Below are 19,753 nucleotides of genomic sequence, written 5' to 3'. Positions count from 1 at the left end.
TTCTGCAAGCTGGAATGTAACCACTACCCTATGATGCAAAACATGATGTCACTGAACATATCATAGCTCTGTTTCCTCCCAGATCAGATATAGGAAGTGAGAGCAAATTGTTACAGCAGCACGTAGCAGGGAGGTTGAAACTAGATGAACATTATGGTCCTTTTCAAACCAGGCCATTCTATGATTCTATTATTCTCTTTCCTTATGCATTTGTTTGGGTTTAAGTCTATTAATGTTTTAAATAAGACTTGTTTAAAGCCTCTGACTTATTTCCATTTTCATAAGTCATTTTTTGATTCCACAGCCACTAGCCTTACAGTTGTTGGCCTCACTAGGAGCTATTTTAGTCTAGAAAACTGATCATGTGCTACTAATTCACTTACACTGCTCAGAAGATGCTAATACAAAATCTCTCTGTCTATGTTAAGTCCTCTGTTACACTGAAACCTATAGCATCTCTGAACTTCCCACTTAACCATATTTTCTTCCCCCCCTCCCCCCCATTTTTCCAGTGCAGCTTGCTTCTTTTGACTCCTTAAAAAGAAAATCCACATTTAATGTTTGCATCTGCAAAATTTCAGTGTCCTACACAACTCACTTGAGTGTTTTTCAAACTTTATATGGATAAAAAGTGGAATGTTGTAAGGGTTGATATTCCTGCAAAGTAGTTCTTAAAAGGCAAGTGAAGGCCTTAAGTAAGGAAGTATTTAAACAGCAACAAGGAGCATTAGGGTTAGATGTTAGGATGAACTTCTCTTTCACCAGCTGTAGAGCAGGAATGGAGACCATAGCACAGAACCAACCAGAGATCCTCTGTCTACTAACAGGAGAGAGTCACGGCTGGAATGATGTATCTGCCCTGAGAGTGAATGATGGATTTAATGAACAATAGATGTCCATCCCAAGCAATACTGCAAGTTGGATTTTCCTACAGAGAACAGTGATTTGTAATTACTTACCAGGGAAACTGCAGATATTGATGTCTCAGCTCAGCAGGCTGCAGGACAAGGTAGGTGCCTCACTGATGACATGGGAGGAAGACTGCAGGGGAGAGCTAGTTGCTTGCATGGAAGGAGTTATCAGTGCAAGGAGGGAGGGAATACAGTCTGGAGGTGAAAATCAGAAAGAGAAAGGAAATTACCTGCTTACTTCCACTCAGTGATAGTGGTAAAGGAGATAATAGGCTGGCTTGAATTCAGCTTTGCATGCAGATAATTTGCTGACTGGTATGCTGCAGCCAGGGTGGAAACACATTCCCTAGTAACAGAAGTTTCTAAGCTTCTGAAACTGTAGCTTGGCTATGTTACAACTTCTATCATCTCCTTTCTTCTGTTCCCTTTTAATATTACATAGAGCACTGAAAGCTTTATTATTCTCTCCATGCTAGAAATTGCAGCCGCCTTATCTCTCTGACAAGACTTGTAAGTTCTCCCATTATTCTTTGTTTCAGCTTGGAAAACAAGTAGAGCAAATGGAAGATACTCTGTTTGAATTGCAGGATTATTCCTGAAAGGATTCCTGATGACTCCAGGTAGGTTATACAAAATATGACCTGACACTGATTTTAGAAAGGAATCCACACTGAAGGAAACATCAGGTGTAGTTTAAAACACCCTCAGTATGATACAATCACAGTTATAACAAAGAAGTTTTCAGAACAGAGTATTTAGCAGAGGACATGTATCAGCTTGAGCCATGGATAACAAGTCTTCAAACATCTTTGCTTGTTTATTACTAAATAGGCGGATCACTCGTTAATGAAGTGCTTCATGAATAACGTATCTCATTAAATTTTGAGCAGACTTTTCATTGAGCAAGTTCTGCTTTTAGGCCAAAGTAGACACACTTACTATGTGGCAGTCATTAAGTCCTCCTCTGTCTTTGGGCAAATGAATTGGAAATGAGATTTCAAGAGCTGAACAGACCAAGGTAGGAAGCCGAGTTCCGATTTCTACTTAAGAGGCACGTATCATTATTGCCAGTATTTCTGCTGTGTCAGTTGGACTTGGAAAACACACTTGAAACTAATACAGTCTATATTCCAATATTTGCTTTGATCTATTTTCATGTTCTTCTCTGTGGGGATCTCTGAAATGCCTCTCAGGTCTCACTCCCGAGTCAGCATATAAGCAATTAAACAACTGCGGAACTGTCTGGCAACAGTTACTTGAAAATAATTATTAGCTTTCTTGACTGGAGGTATTGAATCAAATTAATATCCCAAAGAATTTTTGGACGCATCTTGTATGCTCCTTAAGTACTGTGTTCTTTGGTTAACGAATGGCCTTGTAGATCCTGCCTGTGAAGCCAAGAGTCCTGCAAGCTGAATCCCAATTTATTTGTTTCAGCAGAAGGAAGGATAGGAAGTGGAAATTAATTCAGGGCCAACTTGTATTTGGACTGGATTTTCAGCCACTTTAAAAGTGAAGCCAAATACAATGCAGAAGGGCAGTCTATGACCCAACGAAAATACAGCCATTCGTCCATCCACGCCTACACATGGCTGAAGTTAGATAGTCCCCTCCAGCCTCAGCAGTGTTCTAATTAAAAAAAAATACGCAGGGCTTACATTCAATTTAGGCTTGTAGAATTTTAGGCCAAAAGGAACTAGATCATGTAGTGTAACCTGTAAGTCACAGGCTGTTAAATTTTACTCAGTTGCCCTGTTGAGCTCAATAATTTTTATTTGACTAAGTTGTGCTTTGGCTTCCAGTAAGGCAAGCAATTTTTGTCTGAATGATAAAGAGGCAGAAAAATATTATTTTTGTTTATGTGACTAAATGCGTATGTATATATATATATATATATATATATATATATATATATATATATATATATATTCTGCTTTAGTATCTGAGAACTAGGCTTTAGTTGGGGAATACAGTCCTGCAAGTAAATAGATGTGACCATCATGCAGATGAGAAGACTCACAACATGACTGCTATCTTACCACGGAGAAGAGTAGGGGAAAGACAAAGGGAAGGAATGCACACAAACACAGGCCTGTTTCAGCTCTCCCTCTCTCACACACACTCCTTTCAAGGTTTCCACTTAAGAAATAAACTTAAGTTAACAAACTTAACCTGTTTTTTTTTGTTTTTTTGCTTGTTTGTTTTTCTCTTTTTAATGAATCCCGTAATTTGCAAAAATACCTCAGATACATAATGTTTTCCAAACCACAGTTTAAAGGCTCACATAATTAACACAGCGATATAAATCACTGCTATTCTAGCTGGGAAAAAAAAAAAAAAAAGATGTGGCTAATGATAAAATGAGATTCCAAACCAGCAAAGTGAATGAATTACTCAGGCACATTGTTTATGTTGATTTGAATGTTTTTGTTATATTAATTTGAGCACAGGTCAATTAGTAAATCAACTAAAAATAAATTATAGCTGCTGATATCTAAATTCAAAGTACAACCAACATCTTTTTGGCAAACTAATTGACTGTGCTTAAAACAAGGTTAGAAAACGAAGGCTTCACTTTTAACAGAAGTGGGATGGCTTATATTTTGTACCTCATACTCCAAATCTTTTTAGAAATCAAAGCATAATTTGCTTTTTCACTAATACCCCACCTAGGCTTTAGTAAACACTACAAAGCATGCAGAGTGCTATGAATCAGTGCAACTAAACAGCTGCTGGAGAGCAGCCTAAAAGCTGCAGTTAAACATAATGATCGTAGTTTAGCTTTATACCAATATATTTTTAACTCATACTGTATTGCTTGTATTTATGCATTTTCTGCTGGTCTGGCCAGCTATTGTTTTCTAGTTTCCTTCCTTACGTCTTGAGTAGACTAAAATAGTCTCCAGAACTTCTGGAGGAAATTTTTTAGGGCTCCATCCAGTAAAAGCTTGATACAAAGCCATTTAGCTTAATGAAAGTCTTTCCACTGACTGAAGTAGTTTGCTTCCAACCTCATGGTTCACAGGCACACTGTTCAAATGACTACAATGAAGCTTTTGTTGGTGAAATTACGTATCTATGTTATTTCTTTTAATTCGGCGTGCCAAGCAGTGTTTTGGTTACCATAATTTTTGTTGATTATCTCACTGAACTTTGAGAGACAGTCTGCTCCAAAGCTGCACGTCAGCTCAGAATGGGTTAAAGAACGACTGCTGTGTTTGCTATGAGGCTCTGGTGCCCAGTCCAGGGTTATGGTCCTTTCTTAAGACCAGGCAGGTGCTACAACCTGGGACAAGCCTAATCATGTCAGTTGTGTTGAAGTCTGAGGTGCCCAGAGAATGAATCTAAAGGAAGATACAACCATCCTCTCCTGTCATGAAGAAGGCAATACAGATACCCTACTTATTTATAACTAGAAATGTAATTTGATTTTTAAATGAGTTTTTGCTTTCCCTGGGTGAGGTTTGCACCTACCAGAAATTTGCCAGAGTAAAAAACTGGTTAAAAACTTCATGCAAAGTCCTGCTTGGAAAAACAGGGACCTGCAAATATATCTACATATCCCTTTTTGTAGAGATCCTATTCTGTTCACTGTACACTTCTGGCATCCCAACTGATTCAGTGGGAAGTTTCATTGGATGTCAAGATTGGCCCTTTATTTGAAGAATAATGCAGACTAACAGTGAAAGTCCAATAGCTTAGAAATACAATAACAATTTGGTTAAAAGTTCCAGGAGTCTCCTATGGGCTTTGTCAGACCTCTGTGGTTTCTGTTTAAAACTACAGCAGATTTTTTCCAGTGAAGCATAGCAGCTGAATTCGCTAGCCCCGTGTGCAGAGTGGGAGGTTTCTCACATTTCCACCTTGCAGTCAAAACGTTTTCTGGCAGCGAGAAGTGCTAATTTAACAAATTTCTTTCCAGTGCCTTTTTGCCAGCAGGCAACCAGAAACATCCCCAGGTATTCAAAGCAGAGGTGATGTTGGGAATGGAAAAAGGCAAACTTTATCCCAAGTAGCTTGAGGCCACTCCGGAAACTTTGTCCTGGGAGTCCCTGCTGGATTCTGCACCAAGTCAGTACATGGCCTGATATGAGTATGTGTTTAAATGTCCATTCAGTTGCCATTGCAGAGGGGGGAAAAAAATGGTACCACTTTGGGTGAGACTCACAAATGTGTGACACAGAAAGCCCTCCTTGGTTAATCCATTTTCTCCTGTATACGCTTCCTTTCTGTTCTTTTTGATCTCCCAATAGCCAACAGAGTGCTCATCCAAGAGTGGTGACAGGAGCTTTCTGTGAGTCTAATTATGTGTCTTTCCCTGATTGACTCAGTGCTTTTAATATCCTAATTTGAAAGGCAGGGTGTGATTGCAAAAGCATACCCTTCTACCCAAGTCATAGGGATTTTTGTACAGACTGACCACTGTTGCTTGTTTGCCCAGAAGAGACAGCTCTTCAGAGACTTTCTTGAAGGAAAGGAAAACAGGGTGGACTATGAACAGGGTGGGATTCAAAGAGATTAACAATCGGAATTAAGCAGATTCCTCCGCTAACCATCTGGCTTAGCAACCCCAATGGACAAGTTGATCCAGAAAGCAGAGACACTACCTCATAGTCTATAGCCCATGAGTCAGTGAAAGCGTTTGACAAAGATGATCAAGTAATTATAATCTCCAAAACTGTCAGACTTGCTGGTAGGGTCAGTGGCGTGACAGTCTTAGCTGATGCTGTCACTTCCTCACACACATAGGCCAATTGTGTCACCAAGGCTATAGTCAAACACTTCAGCATGATGGCTCATAATGTTGCCAAACATCTTTCCTTGTAGCTAACTATGAAAAAATGTTGGTTTCAGTAGTCATGTAGAGACTGTAATTAAAATACTGAACTTTTTAGGTCAGATTCTTTAGTGGTCCCTTGCTGGTATACAGCCTAATGTGGGCAATGGGCTGCAATGAAAAGTGGTACAATTTCTGTTGCATTCACAGAGAAACGATGGAGCCTACAATAAAGAAAATGTGTCAGAAAATTTGGTCTCTGGAGCCTACAGATACCAGAAATGAGAGTATTGGAACTCTTGCTCCTCATCTGCTTTACTAAACAAAAAACAACACACCCTCATTTCTTACAGCCATAACCTTGAGATTATGAACTATTTAAAACCAGTAGCTGAAGTTGGCTATATATATTTGTGATTTTTTTTTTTTCCCCTAAGACTGTGGCTTATCAGTGATATTTCTTACATCAGCACATGACTGTCCTTTAAAATACATTATGGGTCTGTTATTTTGGGGAGCTGCTCAGGAGTTTGCTCTCTTGGTCCTATGACAAATGAATAACAGATGTTTTTATCTGGACTGTAAGGACCCCATACTGCCTTCCACAGGGGGTAGGCTAGCTTGGATTTGGTGCTATTGCAGAACTTTGGATCACTGCTGCAGAAAGAGATGGGTGAGAAAAAGCTGTGTGATGCAGGGGCCTGGTCATCTTTGCTTAGGAGCTCTGTTCAAGCTAAGGCATTCACCTTTGCCACCCTCCTTGAGCTACACTGCAAGTGTGCCTGTGCCTGGCTGTGTGTTCCACTGACACTGTCTCTGAATTGTGAACTTGAAATCTCGGCTTGATCTCAGTTCTGCCTCCTCACTACAGGCTTCTCTGGTGATCTGCACGTGGCCATCCCTGGTTGCCATCACCAGACCTGCTCTGCTCTTCATTATTAGGTGCTGTGGTATCACAGGCCTTGTCAACGAAGCCATCACCTTGCCAGCCTGGCTGTCACCCTCTGCTCCCTACCTCGCCCTAACTTCTTCCTGAAACCGAGATTGTTGTGTTTGTCCAGCTGTCAAATTTATTGATCAAACAAAAGCAGTGGAGTCTCAAGCAATATGGAAGTGGCAAAGTGGGTGAGGCAAGACCAGTTGTCAGGACTCTGCTCCCTATTTTCTGATTACAGCTCTGCCACCTATGCATAATGCCTTTTCCTGAAAATAAAACATTCTCTAATAACAGAATAAACCTCTGGCTGCAAAAGGATTACCTAGTGCTGTTTATGGGAGTTTGCCTTGTGCTTGAAATATTGTGGTCAAGATCTCATTCCTTTCAAAATACTGTAGATCTGGAAGCAATCCTGAAGCATCAAGTATGATGTCACTTGTCCAGGGTAAGCTCAGCTGTAGCAGGTTGTTCCTGCTGCACAGGACTGTCCTAGCCCTTCATTCCTGGACAATGTCATCCTTTCTTATGATAAAATATCCTACTTTTTCTTACCTTTCCTTCCATACCATGTTTTGTGGTTTTCTATTAATTTTTATGGCTCTTTATCACCCTTTCGATAACCAGCACCAAACACAGTGCCCATGTTGAGATGGTAACATCAAATAAAGAATGGGAAATACCCAGTGTGCTCACAGATTGTATACATGTATCTATGTTGTGCTTACCCATTTTAACAACAATGTGCTGCTGATGATCGCATTACTCCTTTTGATAAACATGATCCCTATCTTCTTTTTTTCTGAACTTTTTAAGTTATAGTCAGACATACTATGAACTCTGGACTCTTGATAATATTTGTCCTTCTGTTCTGACAGTGAATTAACATTATCTGCTGTGTCAGTGTGATTTTCCAGTTGATTTTGCACACTTGATATTAGATTCTTTCAGACCTGCTTTCTTTGCTTTGTTCTTTCAAAGAGTCGCTGTCAACAGTATTGAGAACATGTGGATTATAGGTGTGGTACTCAAAAGCAAATAAGAGTTTATATCTATTGTGAGAACATAATATACAACAATTACTGGTTTTCCTTCAATCTGCAGGTCCACTCAATGACTAAATAAAGAAACTAAATTGGACCTTGACAAATCCATAGGCTTATTCAAAAATCCAGGTGTGTTTTTTTTTCCCCTTCCTTTGTAATCCTTGCAATCTGTCACCAAAAGTCACTTTTGGCTATTTCTCCCTAACTCCAAACAACTGAGTTTAGCTGGCCAGTCAATAATTCTTTGACCTCTTTTTCAAGTTATGTCATATTTGCTTTTATCTGCTTTTGGGTACCTCACCCAAAAATCATTTACTCTATAGTACTCCCAATGTCATCTGCTAGTAGGCTTCCCCTTCTGTTTAGAAGTTCACTAACCCTGCTTTGCTTATTATTGCATAATATTGCATTATTGCATAGTTAGAATGATTTCAGTAGCCAAGGTTTCTAGAACTAGCATGTCATTTTCTGCCTTGGCCTTCCTGATGTTGTATCTGTGCACTGTTGAAAATCTGCCTTTAGTACTCCTTTATACTTCCTACTTCCTGTATAATTTCTTCTAATGTATGGGATCAAAGTGACCTAACCAAACTGATTACTTACTCCCTGCTTATCTTCTGCTACTGGAAACTTTGCACTTGCATCTTTAATACCATTTCTTTAAAGTTATGTGATTTCTTTCAATTTCCCCTTTTACCTTGGATCGGTCTTCCAGGAAATCTTACCTAATGAGCTTCTGGATAACTTAAATCTGCCTTCCTGAAATCCTGTTGCTTTTACTGCAATGTTGCCTCTTTCCATATGAAGGAAATGTGAATTCTGTCATTTTCCCATCACTGACACCCGAGATACTCTTTGACCGGCCCCACTCTGTGCCTCTGTTTGTTGGTTTGAATCCAGCACTCCTCTGTGGCAAACCAAAAGAAAGGCTGCAGGGGTCTGACTCTGTCAGCACCTAGCAAACAGTTAATGCATTGTAATAGGAGTAATAAAGGAGTAATTTTATGTATCGTTCTTCTGGTTTTGGTCACAATGAGTCACAGAATGCTTTACCCCAGGCACACAAGCCTGTGAGAGTGCTTCTAGTCGCGTGAAATATGCATGTTAAAAATAACAGCATTAATTCTTACCTTACCACTTCACCACAAATAAATGTAAAGGAATATATAAAGAGTGTGAATAGCATATGTCTAGCCAAATACATGTGTGTTGTTACAAAAAACTTAGTTTCAGCAATGTTAAGAGTCCCCCCCTGGTCCGTATCTTGAGTTTCTTTTATGCTCTGCTACTGATTTGTTCTGTGACTGCAGAGACAACTTGTAAAAGCAACCACTGACATTTTGACCAATCTTCTAAGAGAATAATCCAGGCCAGGGGACAGGGAAGTGATTTTTTAATTTTCCTACTAGATTTTTTTACAGTGTACTTCTTACTCTGCTCCTGTTATGGCTCTGAGTTCAGTGACAAGGCACGCTCACTTACTGCCTCATTGCAGTTAATTCTTTGAATAGTTAATGCTTGCTTTATGTGAATTTTCTTAACAGACACCACACCACTCTATGGCTGCATTACTCTTTTCCCAAGGTGGTCTTTTTTATAGTGTGAGAAGTACAACATTGTTGTTTTCTTTCCTGATTAGAAGTCTTTTGGACAAGATTTATGCAGGGATTTGTGTGTATATTGGCCTATATTTGTGTAAGGCCAGGAGAAAGAAGAGAACCCCTGTTACTGTGTTTTGATGGCTTTCCAGAGAAACAGTTTATAATGTCCTCATTCTGAGTAGAGCAGCTATTTGAATTAACCTTAATGGGGATCAACAGCATGTGTAAACCCGGGTTTGTTCAAATTTACTCCCCGCAAGACCTTATCTCCAAGCACTGGCTCCAAAGCTCCCAACTAAGAAAGACCTCCCAAGTCCTCCTGTTTCTGCTCTGCCTGCCATTGCTGTGTCAGAGCACTGAGAACATGGGTCACTACGTGTGCCCTCAGATATTCAGGTCAACAGTTCAAAAAATAAATATGGAAACTGACTTCCCTTAACTTCCCACTCTCTATTTCTTTTTACTTCAAATGAGATCTGCCCCTCTTTCCCCAGTGACTTGCTACTCTCTAACACCTGCACCTCATTTCATATCATGCTGGATCTCTCCTGGACTCTCTAGCATCTCATCTTTCGCACTCCTTTCCAGATCTCCCCAGATTTGTGTAGCACACTATTGTTTTCCACTGTTAAAGTAAAACAGAAAAGTAGAAGAAGAGAAATAAACCCTAAGTGTTTTACTTTCTTCTAGGCCTACTGCAGCTCCCTTAGTTGCCTGCCAGTATGAACTAATGCTCCTCAGGAAGAAAAGGTCTCTTGGATGTATTACTCTGTCCACTGCTGGCTCCCTGAGCCATCCCCTATGAGATGTGAACACCTTGATGTCGCTATGGACTTCACTGCCATGGACAAGATCCAAAGTATTGGTTAGCAATAGGCAGGCAACTGAAACTGAAGGTAAGCAAAGAATCAGGGCTCTTGCTTGAGTACAGCTTTGACAGAGTTCACAGATGTAGAAGTTGCTTAAACTGTTTGAAGTAGGTCATTCAAAAGTGCCTCAGAAAGAGGCAAGTCACCAGTTTCTCCCCCTGTTACAGAGTGATACAGAGAATGAGAACTACATTTGGTCCACCAGCAATTTGTAACTCCTATACAGAACAGGGTATGCTAATAACATGTCAACTTTCATTACAGCAAAATAAGCCTAAGCTTATGCTGAGAAAGCATTATGAATGACACTATTAATGAAATAGGACTAGGGATGCTTTTGTTCCACAGTGAGAAAAAAGGTTGCTTTAAATTGGCAATTTCTACTTCTGGAGGTAAAGCAAGATTACTTAATCTCTGTAAGTATTAACAATGGGTTCAAGTGAGATTCTTAAACTTCAAATAACTACCTTTTCAAATCTCAGTCAGCACTATGGCCAAAACCTCATACAAACACTGAGGTCCTCATGATTGCTGTGCATGCGGTATTCAAACAGTTTGTGTATGTTCTCCTTCCTTTTCCCTTTTCCTCAGTGTTCAATATGGTCATTTTTTTGGCAATCTAATATACTTCAGCCTTTTCCTCCTATTATTCCTTTCTTCCTTATTCTCAGCAAGATTTATTTTCTCTTTACTTTTCCCTCCGTTTCCTTTTTGCTCATTTCCATTATTCTCTAGTTGTGCCAGTTTGGCATCAATCAGCAGTGCTCTTCATCTCTCTTTCCACATGATGTATATATTTTTATCCACCACCAAAAAGCGAATTTCACTGCATCTGTTCAATACCTCTTTCTCACCTGTGGTGGCAGTGTTCACATTAACACAACACAGTTCTACGGCACATGCTGTTCATTTTTTGTTGCTTCAGGTCTTGTCAGTTTACTCACTCATCTTAAAACTTTTACTGGTTGCAAGCTTCTCCTCTTACAGGGATTCAAGGGGGCTGAGGGTGCATTTGTATGTCTATCTGCTGTCTCCTCTTCAGTGAGGGCTTTGCCAATTTTAGCAGCCAGAGTCGGGTCTACGCAGACGCATGAAAAAGTGATTATGGTGTCGGCAGACATAGCTTTAAGTTAGGTAGCACACGTAATGGTACAGGTGCTGGAGGCAGAAAGAAAGACATAAGTGCAGGCTAGTGCCCAGAGTACATATTAACCCCCAGATCCCTGGGGTAGTCCAGTTTTCAGCCTATCCTGAAAAATGCTGCAGTCTGTCATGAACTGCTGTCAACACCAGAGCAACTTAGGCAAAACCGAGTACCTGTGCCACAATCGAGCCTTCAGTCTTGTCTGTAAATGTACCTTGGAAGACTTTGGTGACAGAACAGTCTTTGTGCATTTAACCTGGAATGTGCTCCAGTGCATGCCAGGGGCAGATTTAGAAGGATTATGGTAGCTGGCTAACGGTATCTGTAACTACCAGCGCCAGACTTATAAATGGAACAGAAATTTAAACAGGTTCAAGACTTCTTTTTTTTCGCTTCAGTCAGCTGGAACCTGAACTAGGCTACATCCTGTCTGGCTTCATCTGCCTGTTTCTAGTATTCGTATTGACTAAAAATACCAGTATAAACCCTGCAAAAGTGATCTCAGCACAGTCTGCCTGAGATGCTCTCCTTACAAAAGTGACACAGATTGGCATATCTCATTCTGAATCTCTTCACTCTGTGAGCAGTGAAGATGCTGAGTAGAAAGACAACTGCTCTGAGCTTAGGAAGAGCCCAGGTACTTGTCACCCAAGATTACAGTCATGGGTCAAGGTAATCTTTCAACCGGTGTGATTGATTAATCATCTGAGTTCTGAACGGTGTGAGCAGCTCCCTCCTTTGGTGGAGAGCTTTGGAGATTAAGTCATGAAAATGCTGCATTTGAAACAGATCTTGTGGGTTCTTGGACAAACAGGGGTAGACAAAATTCTGCTTGGAGAGTGACCAAAAAAAGCCTCTTAAATGTGCACGAGAGCTGAACGATGGGAGCTCCTGACCTAGCACAGCTTCAGGCCCTGCACTGTCAGCACCTCTCATTGATTTGCTGAGCAGCATACAGAAAGAAGACCAGATTTGCTTTGGACATTGAACAAGCTGCGAACAAAAGCTAAAAATGATGAACGATAGTATTTTCCTTTAGTCTTTCCTCTTTCTTGTCACAGCTCAGATTGCAGAATCATAGAATCATTAAGGTTGGAAAAGACTACTAAGATACCTAGTCCAATGGGCAGAACATTCCCACCATGCCCACTAACCATGTCTCTCAGTGCTACATCCACATGTTTCTTGAACATCTCCGGGGATGGTGACTCCACAGAATCACAGAATTACAGAATCACAGAATTATCAAGGTTGGAAAAGACCTAGAAGATCATCTAGTCCAACCATTACCAATACTTCCCGGCTAAACCATATCCCTCAGCACAACATCCAAACGTTTCTTGAACACTCCCATGCTCAGTGACTCCACCACTTCTCTGGGCAGTGCATTCCAGTGCCTGACCACCTTTCCGAGAAGTAATACTTCCTAATGTCCAGTCTGAATCTCCCCTGGCGCAGAACCACCACCTTGGGCAGCCTGTGTCACTGCCTCACTACACTTCATATCCAGTCTGAGCCTCTCCTGGTGCAGCCTCTCATCACAGGTACAGGTGAGAAGAGGCCAATCGCATTTCAGTACAACCTCCCTTCAGGCAGTTGTAGGGAGCTATAAGGTCTCCCCTGAGCCTCCTCTTCCTTCCTTCCAAGTGTTCCTGCCGATGCTGTTTGATTTCGCATAGAATCACAGAATGACCCGGGTTGGAAGGGACCTCAAGGATCATGTAGTTCCAACCCCCCTGCCTGGCAGGGCCACCAAACATACACCTTTACTAGATCAGGTTGCCCAGGGCCCCGTCCAACCTGGCCTTGAACACCTCCAAGGACGGGGCATCCACAACCTCCCTGGGCAGCCTGTTCCAGGGCCTAACCACTCTCCTAGTGAAGAACTTCCCCCTGACATCCAACCTAAATCTTCCCTCCTTCAACTTAAAACCATTTCCCCGTGTCCTGCTATTACATATTCTGCCATGCTGAAGTCTGATCCTATCTGAACATCACTCGCGGCAGCGAGCTACGTTCGCACTTCACAGTATCACAGTCTCATGCGGGTTGGAAAGGACCTTAGAGATCATCGAGTCCAACCCCCGGGATTCGAGCCGGGATTCGAGCCTCTTCTACCACTTGCGCTACAGGGGGGATTCGAACCCGGGCCTCTGGTGTTGCAAAGCGGCGTTCTTAACCACTGCGCCACCGGAGATACAATGATCACTTGGTGTTCTTGCACAGAGATGCCGGCCAACTCCCCTTGATGCAATACCTCCTCCCCGCCGCAGGGGTCGCTGTTTCTCCGGCGCTCTAAGGCGGGGCGGCGGCGCTCTCGTCGTTGTCACGTAGCCCCGCCCCCTGGCGACACGCGGTCAGGAAGTCGGCGGCTCCGCTTCTCCGCAAGCCACGCCCCTTCTCCCTCTCCCGACCAATCACCGCGTTCGCTTTCAGCCCCGGCGCGCCGTCGTCTCGTATCCCTTTAAGGCAGCGCCGAGGCTCCCTATTGGCTGCGGAGCGGAGCCGGGCGGGGCCAGAAGAGATAAGGGGTGGGAAACAAGCGGGGCGCGCTCCCGCCGATCCCCCCGTTATCGCGCGCGGCCGGGGCCGGGCTGGGGGCGGCGGCGCTGCTGGGGTTGTTGCACCTGCGGCCGCCTCGGGGCGGGACGGCTGCGCAGGGAGCGGCGGGCGGGGCGATGCCCCCGCGGCAGAGGTAGCCGCGGGCTGCCGGCATCCCATGTGCGAGCCGCGCTCGGGGCGGCGGCCGTCTTCATCTCGGTGCCCGCCCCCGGCGTCCTGGCCCTGCCCTCGGGCGGCGGCGGCGGTGGTAGCGCCTCCGCCCCGAGCTACCTCTGCACCTGGGCCACCGCCTTCCCCGCCGGCAGGGTGGCGCAGCCAGCGGCGGAAGCGTGTGCCGGAGCGGCGGCCCCGGGAGACGAGGACGGGGAGATGGGCGACAAGAAGGTGGCTCTCATCACCGGCATCACCGGGCAGGTAGGGAGCGGGGTGAGATGGGCCGAGCCCCATCGGCCCCCGGCGGCACGTGTGGGACGGGGGGGCGCGGTCCTATGGGCTCCCGGGGGCTGCAGCCGGGCCCGGTGTCCCTGCGAAGTGCCCCGCGAGGTGCCCGCAGCGCTTTGCGGCGCGGCGGTGCGTGGAGCCCGCACTTCCTGTTGCAGCGGGCGCTGTCACGGCGCTGCCGGGCGGCCCCCGAGAGCCGTCGGACTGTCATGGGCCGCCGCAGGGTGAGGGGTGTGCGGGGCTCAGCTGGATGCTGCCTGTATGTGCGCCCTGTGCTTAGGGATGCTTTCTGCTGGCGTCTTTGGTAGCAGTGCGTTGCTCTTGTGCCTGTCTTCGTAGTCATCTTCACCTGGACTTGTTAAAGGCATCAGTTGACCCTCGGTTGAAGTGGGATGTGATGTGACCTTCAGCAAAGGAGCTGTGTCTGTGAAAGGAAACACGCAGCTCTTCTACCTGATGGGCTGAAGACACGGAGCACTGATGCTCTCCCTCAGCAGGGCTGTTGCACAGGGCAGTGTGTTGTCACCTGCTCCCCCGACACACAGGATAGTCTTATAAGTCAGTGTGTACTTTCAGCCCAGGCTTGAATGGGTGACAAGGGCATCTCCTGTGTTTTGTGTCCATGTGGGTTACACAGAACCGTAGGGGTTGGAGAGGACCTCTGGAGATCATCTAGTCCAACTCCCTGTTAAAGTAGGTTCCATACCAGGTTGTACAGAGAAGTGTCTGGGTAGGTCTTGTATGTCTTTAGTGGAGACTCCACAGCCTCTCTGGCAGCCTGTTCCAGTGCTCTGTCACCTTCACAGAGGGTTTGTCACAGTCTCTGTGTTTTGATTGTGTTGACAATAGAGATAACGATGCTCTCATTCCTCATACTCTCAGCAGAAGGTGCTGAAAAAAGGCCACGTGGAAGGAGAAGTGTTTCCCTTGCAGCAACTTCTGCCCTGGGGAGAAATAATGTTCCAATGGTGAGTTTTAACTTGGTGAGACCTGCAGGAGTGTTGATGTACGGAGCTTGTAGCTTTCCTCCCTAAGCTGCCAACAGGCACCTTGGATGCTGAGTTTGTTGTCTTGTCCACTCAGAGTTCTGCATTGTTATATTTGCTGGTAAGTTGTGCTAAGTGAAGTTGTGAGCTCCTTTGATGGTGTTTGAGGAACTCCTTGCTTTGTAGTGTAGGTGTTGCCTGCAGCCTGGGAAAGCCACTCTGCTTGCACTCAGGTTATCTCTTTGAACATGCTGAGTGCCATCTACTCATAGGGTGTATTGTTTGTGATGGGTAAAACCTGTTAAGTAGGTTATGTTGGATGGTATGCATTAATAATTGTCTTAGAAGTAGTGGAACCATTTTGGTGGTTGTTGTTTGGTTGCTATTTTTTCCCTTTACGACTGGCATTAAGTGTGAACTTAGTGCTTGGAAGGACATTTTCTTCAGCTGTGGCTCTTCCTGGAGTGTTTGCCAATCCATTTGTGAGGCCCTGCTGTGGATTGTTCAGAAGGCAGCGAGCACTGCAGAAAAGGACAGGTGAAAACAAGCATGGCGCTATTTTACTCTACATTGAAGAGCCACTTGATTTTTGTGAGAGAATTAATTGTGGCAATACAGTGTCACAGCATTTCTCACCCATTACTACTTGCGGACTCCGCGTTCAGTGTTCATCTGCTGATCTTACTTCAGCTCATTGTCTGTTCTCGGGTGTTCTTAAAACACTTTGCAGCATCATCCCTTCTGGTGGATTACTGACCCAAGCAGTGGGCTCACTAAGAGTGGCTTAGGATGGAAGTTTTATATTGAGAGTAGCCTCCAAGTCCTATATTTTTCTGTCACTGGGTTCTGTTCTGTCTTCTATTCTTATGTAAAATTTAAGAGGAAGTTGACTAAATATTTGTTCCTTGCCCTCTTATCTTATTCCCTTTCTTTCTTTTTTTTTATAATGGCTTTTATTTGGAGAAGCCTCACCCAGAAATGAGACACCTGTAGTATTCTGTTCCTTCCTTATATGAGAACAGGCAAACTTGCATGCCTGCCTTTAGTGAGAATCTCTTAGTGTCATCTAGTTTTTAAGCTTAACTATCATGCATAAAACGTAGAAATGCATTTGTGCATTTCACCAAATGGCATTGAGCTCAGGCTTTGTCTTTTCTGGGTAGTTAACTTTAATTACTTGGCTAAATAGAGTTGGTCTGTTTTGTATTCTTACGTGGAATTGGTACTCTTGCAAGGCAGGAAATAAGGGCTTGGATCCTTTGGGGTAAGAAAGCATAGAACAGCACTAGATAGTTAACTAATCTTGTTCAAACTGTGTCCCTTTTGTTACACTGAATTGGTACAGTTGAGTTGTATAAAGAATCACCTGTGTATGGCCAACATACTCTGAGAACATATGCAAAATTAAGAGCCTGGAAGAATGATAAGTGGATGATAAAATTAAGCTAAAAGAGCTGCTTTAGACAGCTGTAGTGTTGTGCTTTTATGTTTAGAGTACTCTGAGGCTCAGCAAGGTGCTGCTTGAACTACAGTGGCACCTCCTGAGTTAAGGTGATGCTATATCAGGCATAACTGATCATAGCATTGGAATCAGACACCTCACATTTTTCAGAACTTCTGTGCAGGTGTGAACATCTCAACTGTTCATCTTCTCCACTGACAAATGATGGGATTTTTATCTTGTTTTGGTGGTGGAAGAGTTGAGCTGAGGTAGGACTGATTATCCTAACAGTTCTGGTTGGAGCTGTCTAGCAATGCAGCTTTTAGCTGAGGTATGCCATGGAAATGTGGCACAGTTGTATCTTATGATTTGTAGACCTCTGATGGGACTTATAAGACTGGAGGAAGTAGATGTGCTATTTGCATGTGTTCTGTATAGTGCGTAGGAGCTCACATGGTTCCTGCTCAACTATGAGCTGCACCAGTTAGCAAAGGCACTTTATGTGGCCTGCTTCCCTCCTAGGTGCCAGCTGTTAGAAGTACAGGTGTATGTGAGGGTAAATGTGTTAACCATAAGCTGATGGTGACATTTGGCCAGATAGTAAAAGGTGGGAACGATATGGATGAAGCTGTAAGAACTAACTGATTCCACGTGGTCACAATGCAAAAGGCATTCATTTAGCAAGGGCTAGACTTTAGTCTCTATGTACTATGTAGTATGTAAATTAATTTCTACACGTTCTGCATTTAGAAATGGGGCTAAAGTGTAATCGGTGCCGTTCTATCGCTTGTACTGCTGATAAGAGACCTTTGACATGTACCCAGTGGTGTTGTACACTCTTGTTGCAGCTCTGAGATTTCCTTATCTCCTTTCTCACACTATACAGCAGTGGGGTAAACCACACTTCACTGTTCTGATAATGTTGGTTCTAGATTGAGCCAACTGCTGTGTTTGGATGGATAAAACTTCTGAAGTGTCAGATAGGTGCTGGTCGGATGGTAAACTACTTCTGAGTAATGTAGAGCCCTTTCTTTCTTCATTGAAGGGGAAAATGTTGTTGTTGAAACACATTCCTGCTAGATGTATCAGAATTAAGTTAAAGACTTAAGTTAAGACATAGTCTGAGTCTTAACTACTGTGTTATGTGCTGATGTTTCATTTTCCCTCTCTGTCACTGCATTATGAGCCTTGAATAGTGTATCTTTTTATCTTTTCTGGCACTGTGCTGCTTTACTTGGAGTGGTGATAAGTTGGTTTGTAGACAAACAGGAAAATTGTTTAACTTGTAAAGCTAAGTTTTAAATGCAGCAATACGCTAGAACTCATATGCCAATGTATGACCAGATGCTTTTGTTAATTATAGGCAAATTAGTTGTTTCTGTCTTATAATGAGAGCTCTTTTGTATAGTTGCTGGCATTTCTGTCAAAACTCGGATTTTGGTTGAAAGTTCTTGAGATTGCTATTGTAAGTAGATATAACTGAGAAGTGAGTGTGCATAAATGCAAGAATATTTTCTTTGTTTTACTTAATGTAGAGAGAAGATAGGATCTGCCTCTGTCCTAGTACTGAAAGTTTAATGAACATGCACACCAAATCCATATACATATGTGCTGCTTACTATACAGGTGTTAGTATGTGATTTGTGGAAGACAAACTGCACATGGAGGGAAAAGGATCACCGAGGAAGTAGACTTAAAGTGTTTCATTAAGTGTTTTGATCAAGTGGGACCCTGTCTTTTGGAAGTGCGCGTGTGTCTGGAAGGCAAATGTAGAGGCGTTATATCATGCTCTTCAGAGAGAAGACAGTCCTTTGTCAGGTGGAGGACAGAATCTGAAGGATTGCTTTTCTGCATAGGGATAGGCTAGATTTCACTGAAACTGCATAGGCTACAGGTGAGGCTTCATGTAAGTTTGTGCTGCCTTTTCTTTGAGACAAATGTGGTCTTGGCTGAAAGTAGGTGCTCTCTACTTTAGTGGCTGTCTCTGAATAGCCAAGCATTGTTCTGAGTGAGGATCTCAGATCTCTTGAACATCCTTTTCTTACTTCGAGGTTGCAGAGATGGAGGAGTCCCAGTTTGGGATCAAACTGAAATGTAAGAAACATAATTGGAAATCGAAGACACTCCTACGCTATGGAGTCTAGCTGTATACCATTACCTGCAATGATGCAGTTAATAAGGTATTTGAGCACAGGTGAGCTAGAACACATTTATGACACAAAGTATGGCTGGTATAGGATTAGCTTGAATCTATCTTGGTGTTTGTGTTAGCTTCTCTTTTTTTCCTCCATCCTTGTACATCTTTGCTCAGTGTTTATGGCTGCCAGTGTAGTTTGTTCTGGGGCTTGTTACAGGAGAGGGAAGTTCTGGTAAAGCAGCACAGCTCCCAGGTGTTGACTCAAGGATCAGCACAATCTGATTCCTTGTATTTGAACAGGATACGCACAGGATGTGGACTGAGAAACATTGTGAACAGCAAGTAGACTAAGTATCACTGTATACAGTGATATGTATCTGATGTGAAAGTAGATGAAATACTAAATACATACTGGAAAATTTAGAATTTAGTCTATATGAACAGTGCAATGGTATAGGAAAGGCAATCGCTTAGCACCCAGTCTGTATTTGGGAAGCTGATTTCTGCCAGCAGCATTTCTTGTAAAAGTTTCTGATGCTGTGAATAGCTTTCTTAGTTTTGTTGTTGGTTTTGTTTTTTAAATGAAGACTGGTAGCCATCAGGAAAGTTACTTGCCTTGGGTGTAGGATGCTGTAAGTCTTGGAGTTTTGAGAAGAGTTTCCTAGTGCGTAGCTTGCACTGCTACACTTGAACACGTTTGAAATAATAGAAAGAAAAATAACTTGCTATGGGAAAAATCTGACTATTAAATGTAAATATGCCATATTTCTGTATTTCACAAGGCTGTAGCATTGAAGCATCCTTTTCTTTACACACCTACAGCCTATTCAAATTGAAGAGAGTGCTCTTCTACCTTCTTCCTATGATTTCAAGCTCTCCCACTAAGCTTTGGTCTTGTTGCTCC

At 43.1% G+C, this 19,753-nt stretch overlaps 1 protein-coding gene and 1 long non-coding RNA gene across 3 annotated transcripts in view; both read left to right on the top strand.

Annotated features, from left to right (window-relative positions):
* The window catches only part of LOC116653020 (uncharacterized), a 33,828-nt gene extending 22,122 nt beyond the window's left edge, over positions 1–11,706 (top strand). The window contains exons 4-6 of one of the 2 annotated variants that reach the window (XR_014943586.1): positions 828–1,009; positions 1,451–1,531; positions 9,960–11,706. This is a non-coding gene — a long non-coding RNA (uncharacterized LOC116653020). Of the gene's footprint in view, positions 1–827; positions 1,010–1,450; positions 1,532–4,833; positions 5,001–9,959 lie in introns of those variants that run through there. The other variant, XR_004306383.2, reaches the window with a different exon arrangement.
* Positions 11,707–14,062: 2,356 nt separating this feature from the next.
* Positions 14,063–19,753, top strand: part of GMDS (GDP-mannose 4,6-dehydratase) — a 384,143-nt gene continuing 378,452 nt past the window's right edge. Inside the window, exon 1 of the mRNA XM_015854488.3 lies at positions 14,063–14,258. Coding sequence (XP_015709974.1) covers positions 14,214–14,258 — 45 coding nt within the window. The 5' untranslated portion in view covers positions 14,063–14,213. The remainder of the gene's footprint in view (positions 14,259–19,753) is intronic.

This window comes from Coturnix japonica, chromosome 2, assembly GCF_054131305.1.
Source record: "Coturnix japonica strain WE chromosome 2, WE-NBRP24, whole genome shotgun sequence".
Lineage (NCBI taxonomy): Eukaryota > Metazoa > Chordata > Aves > Galliformes > Phasianidae > Coturnix > Coturnix japonica.
Note: the sequence above shows the minus strand (reverse complement) of the source record. Positions and strands in the feature narration are given on the sequence as shown.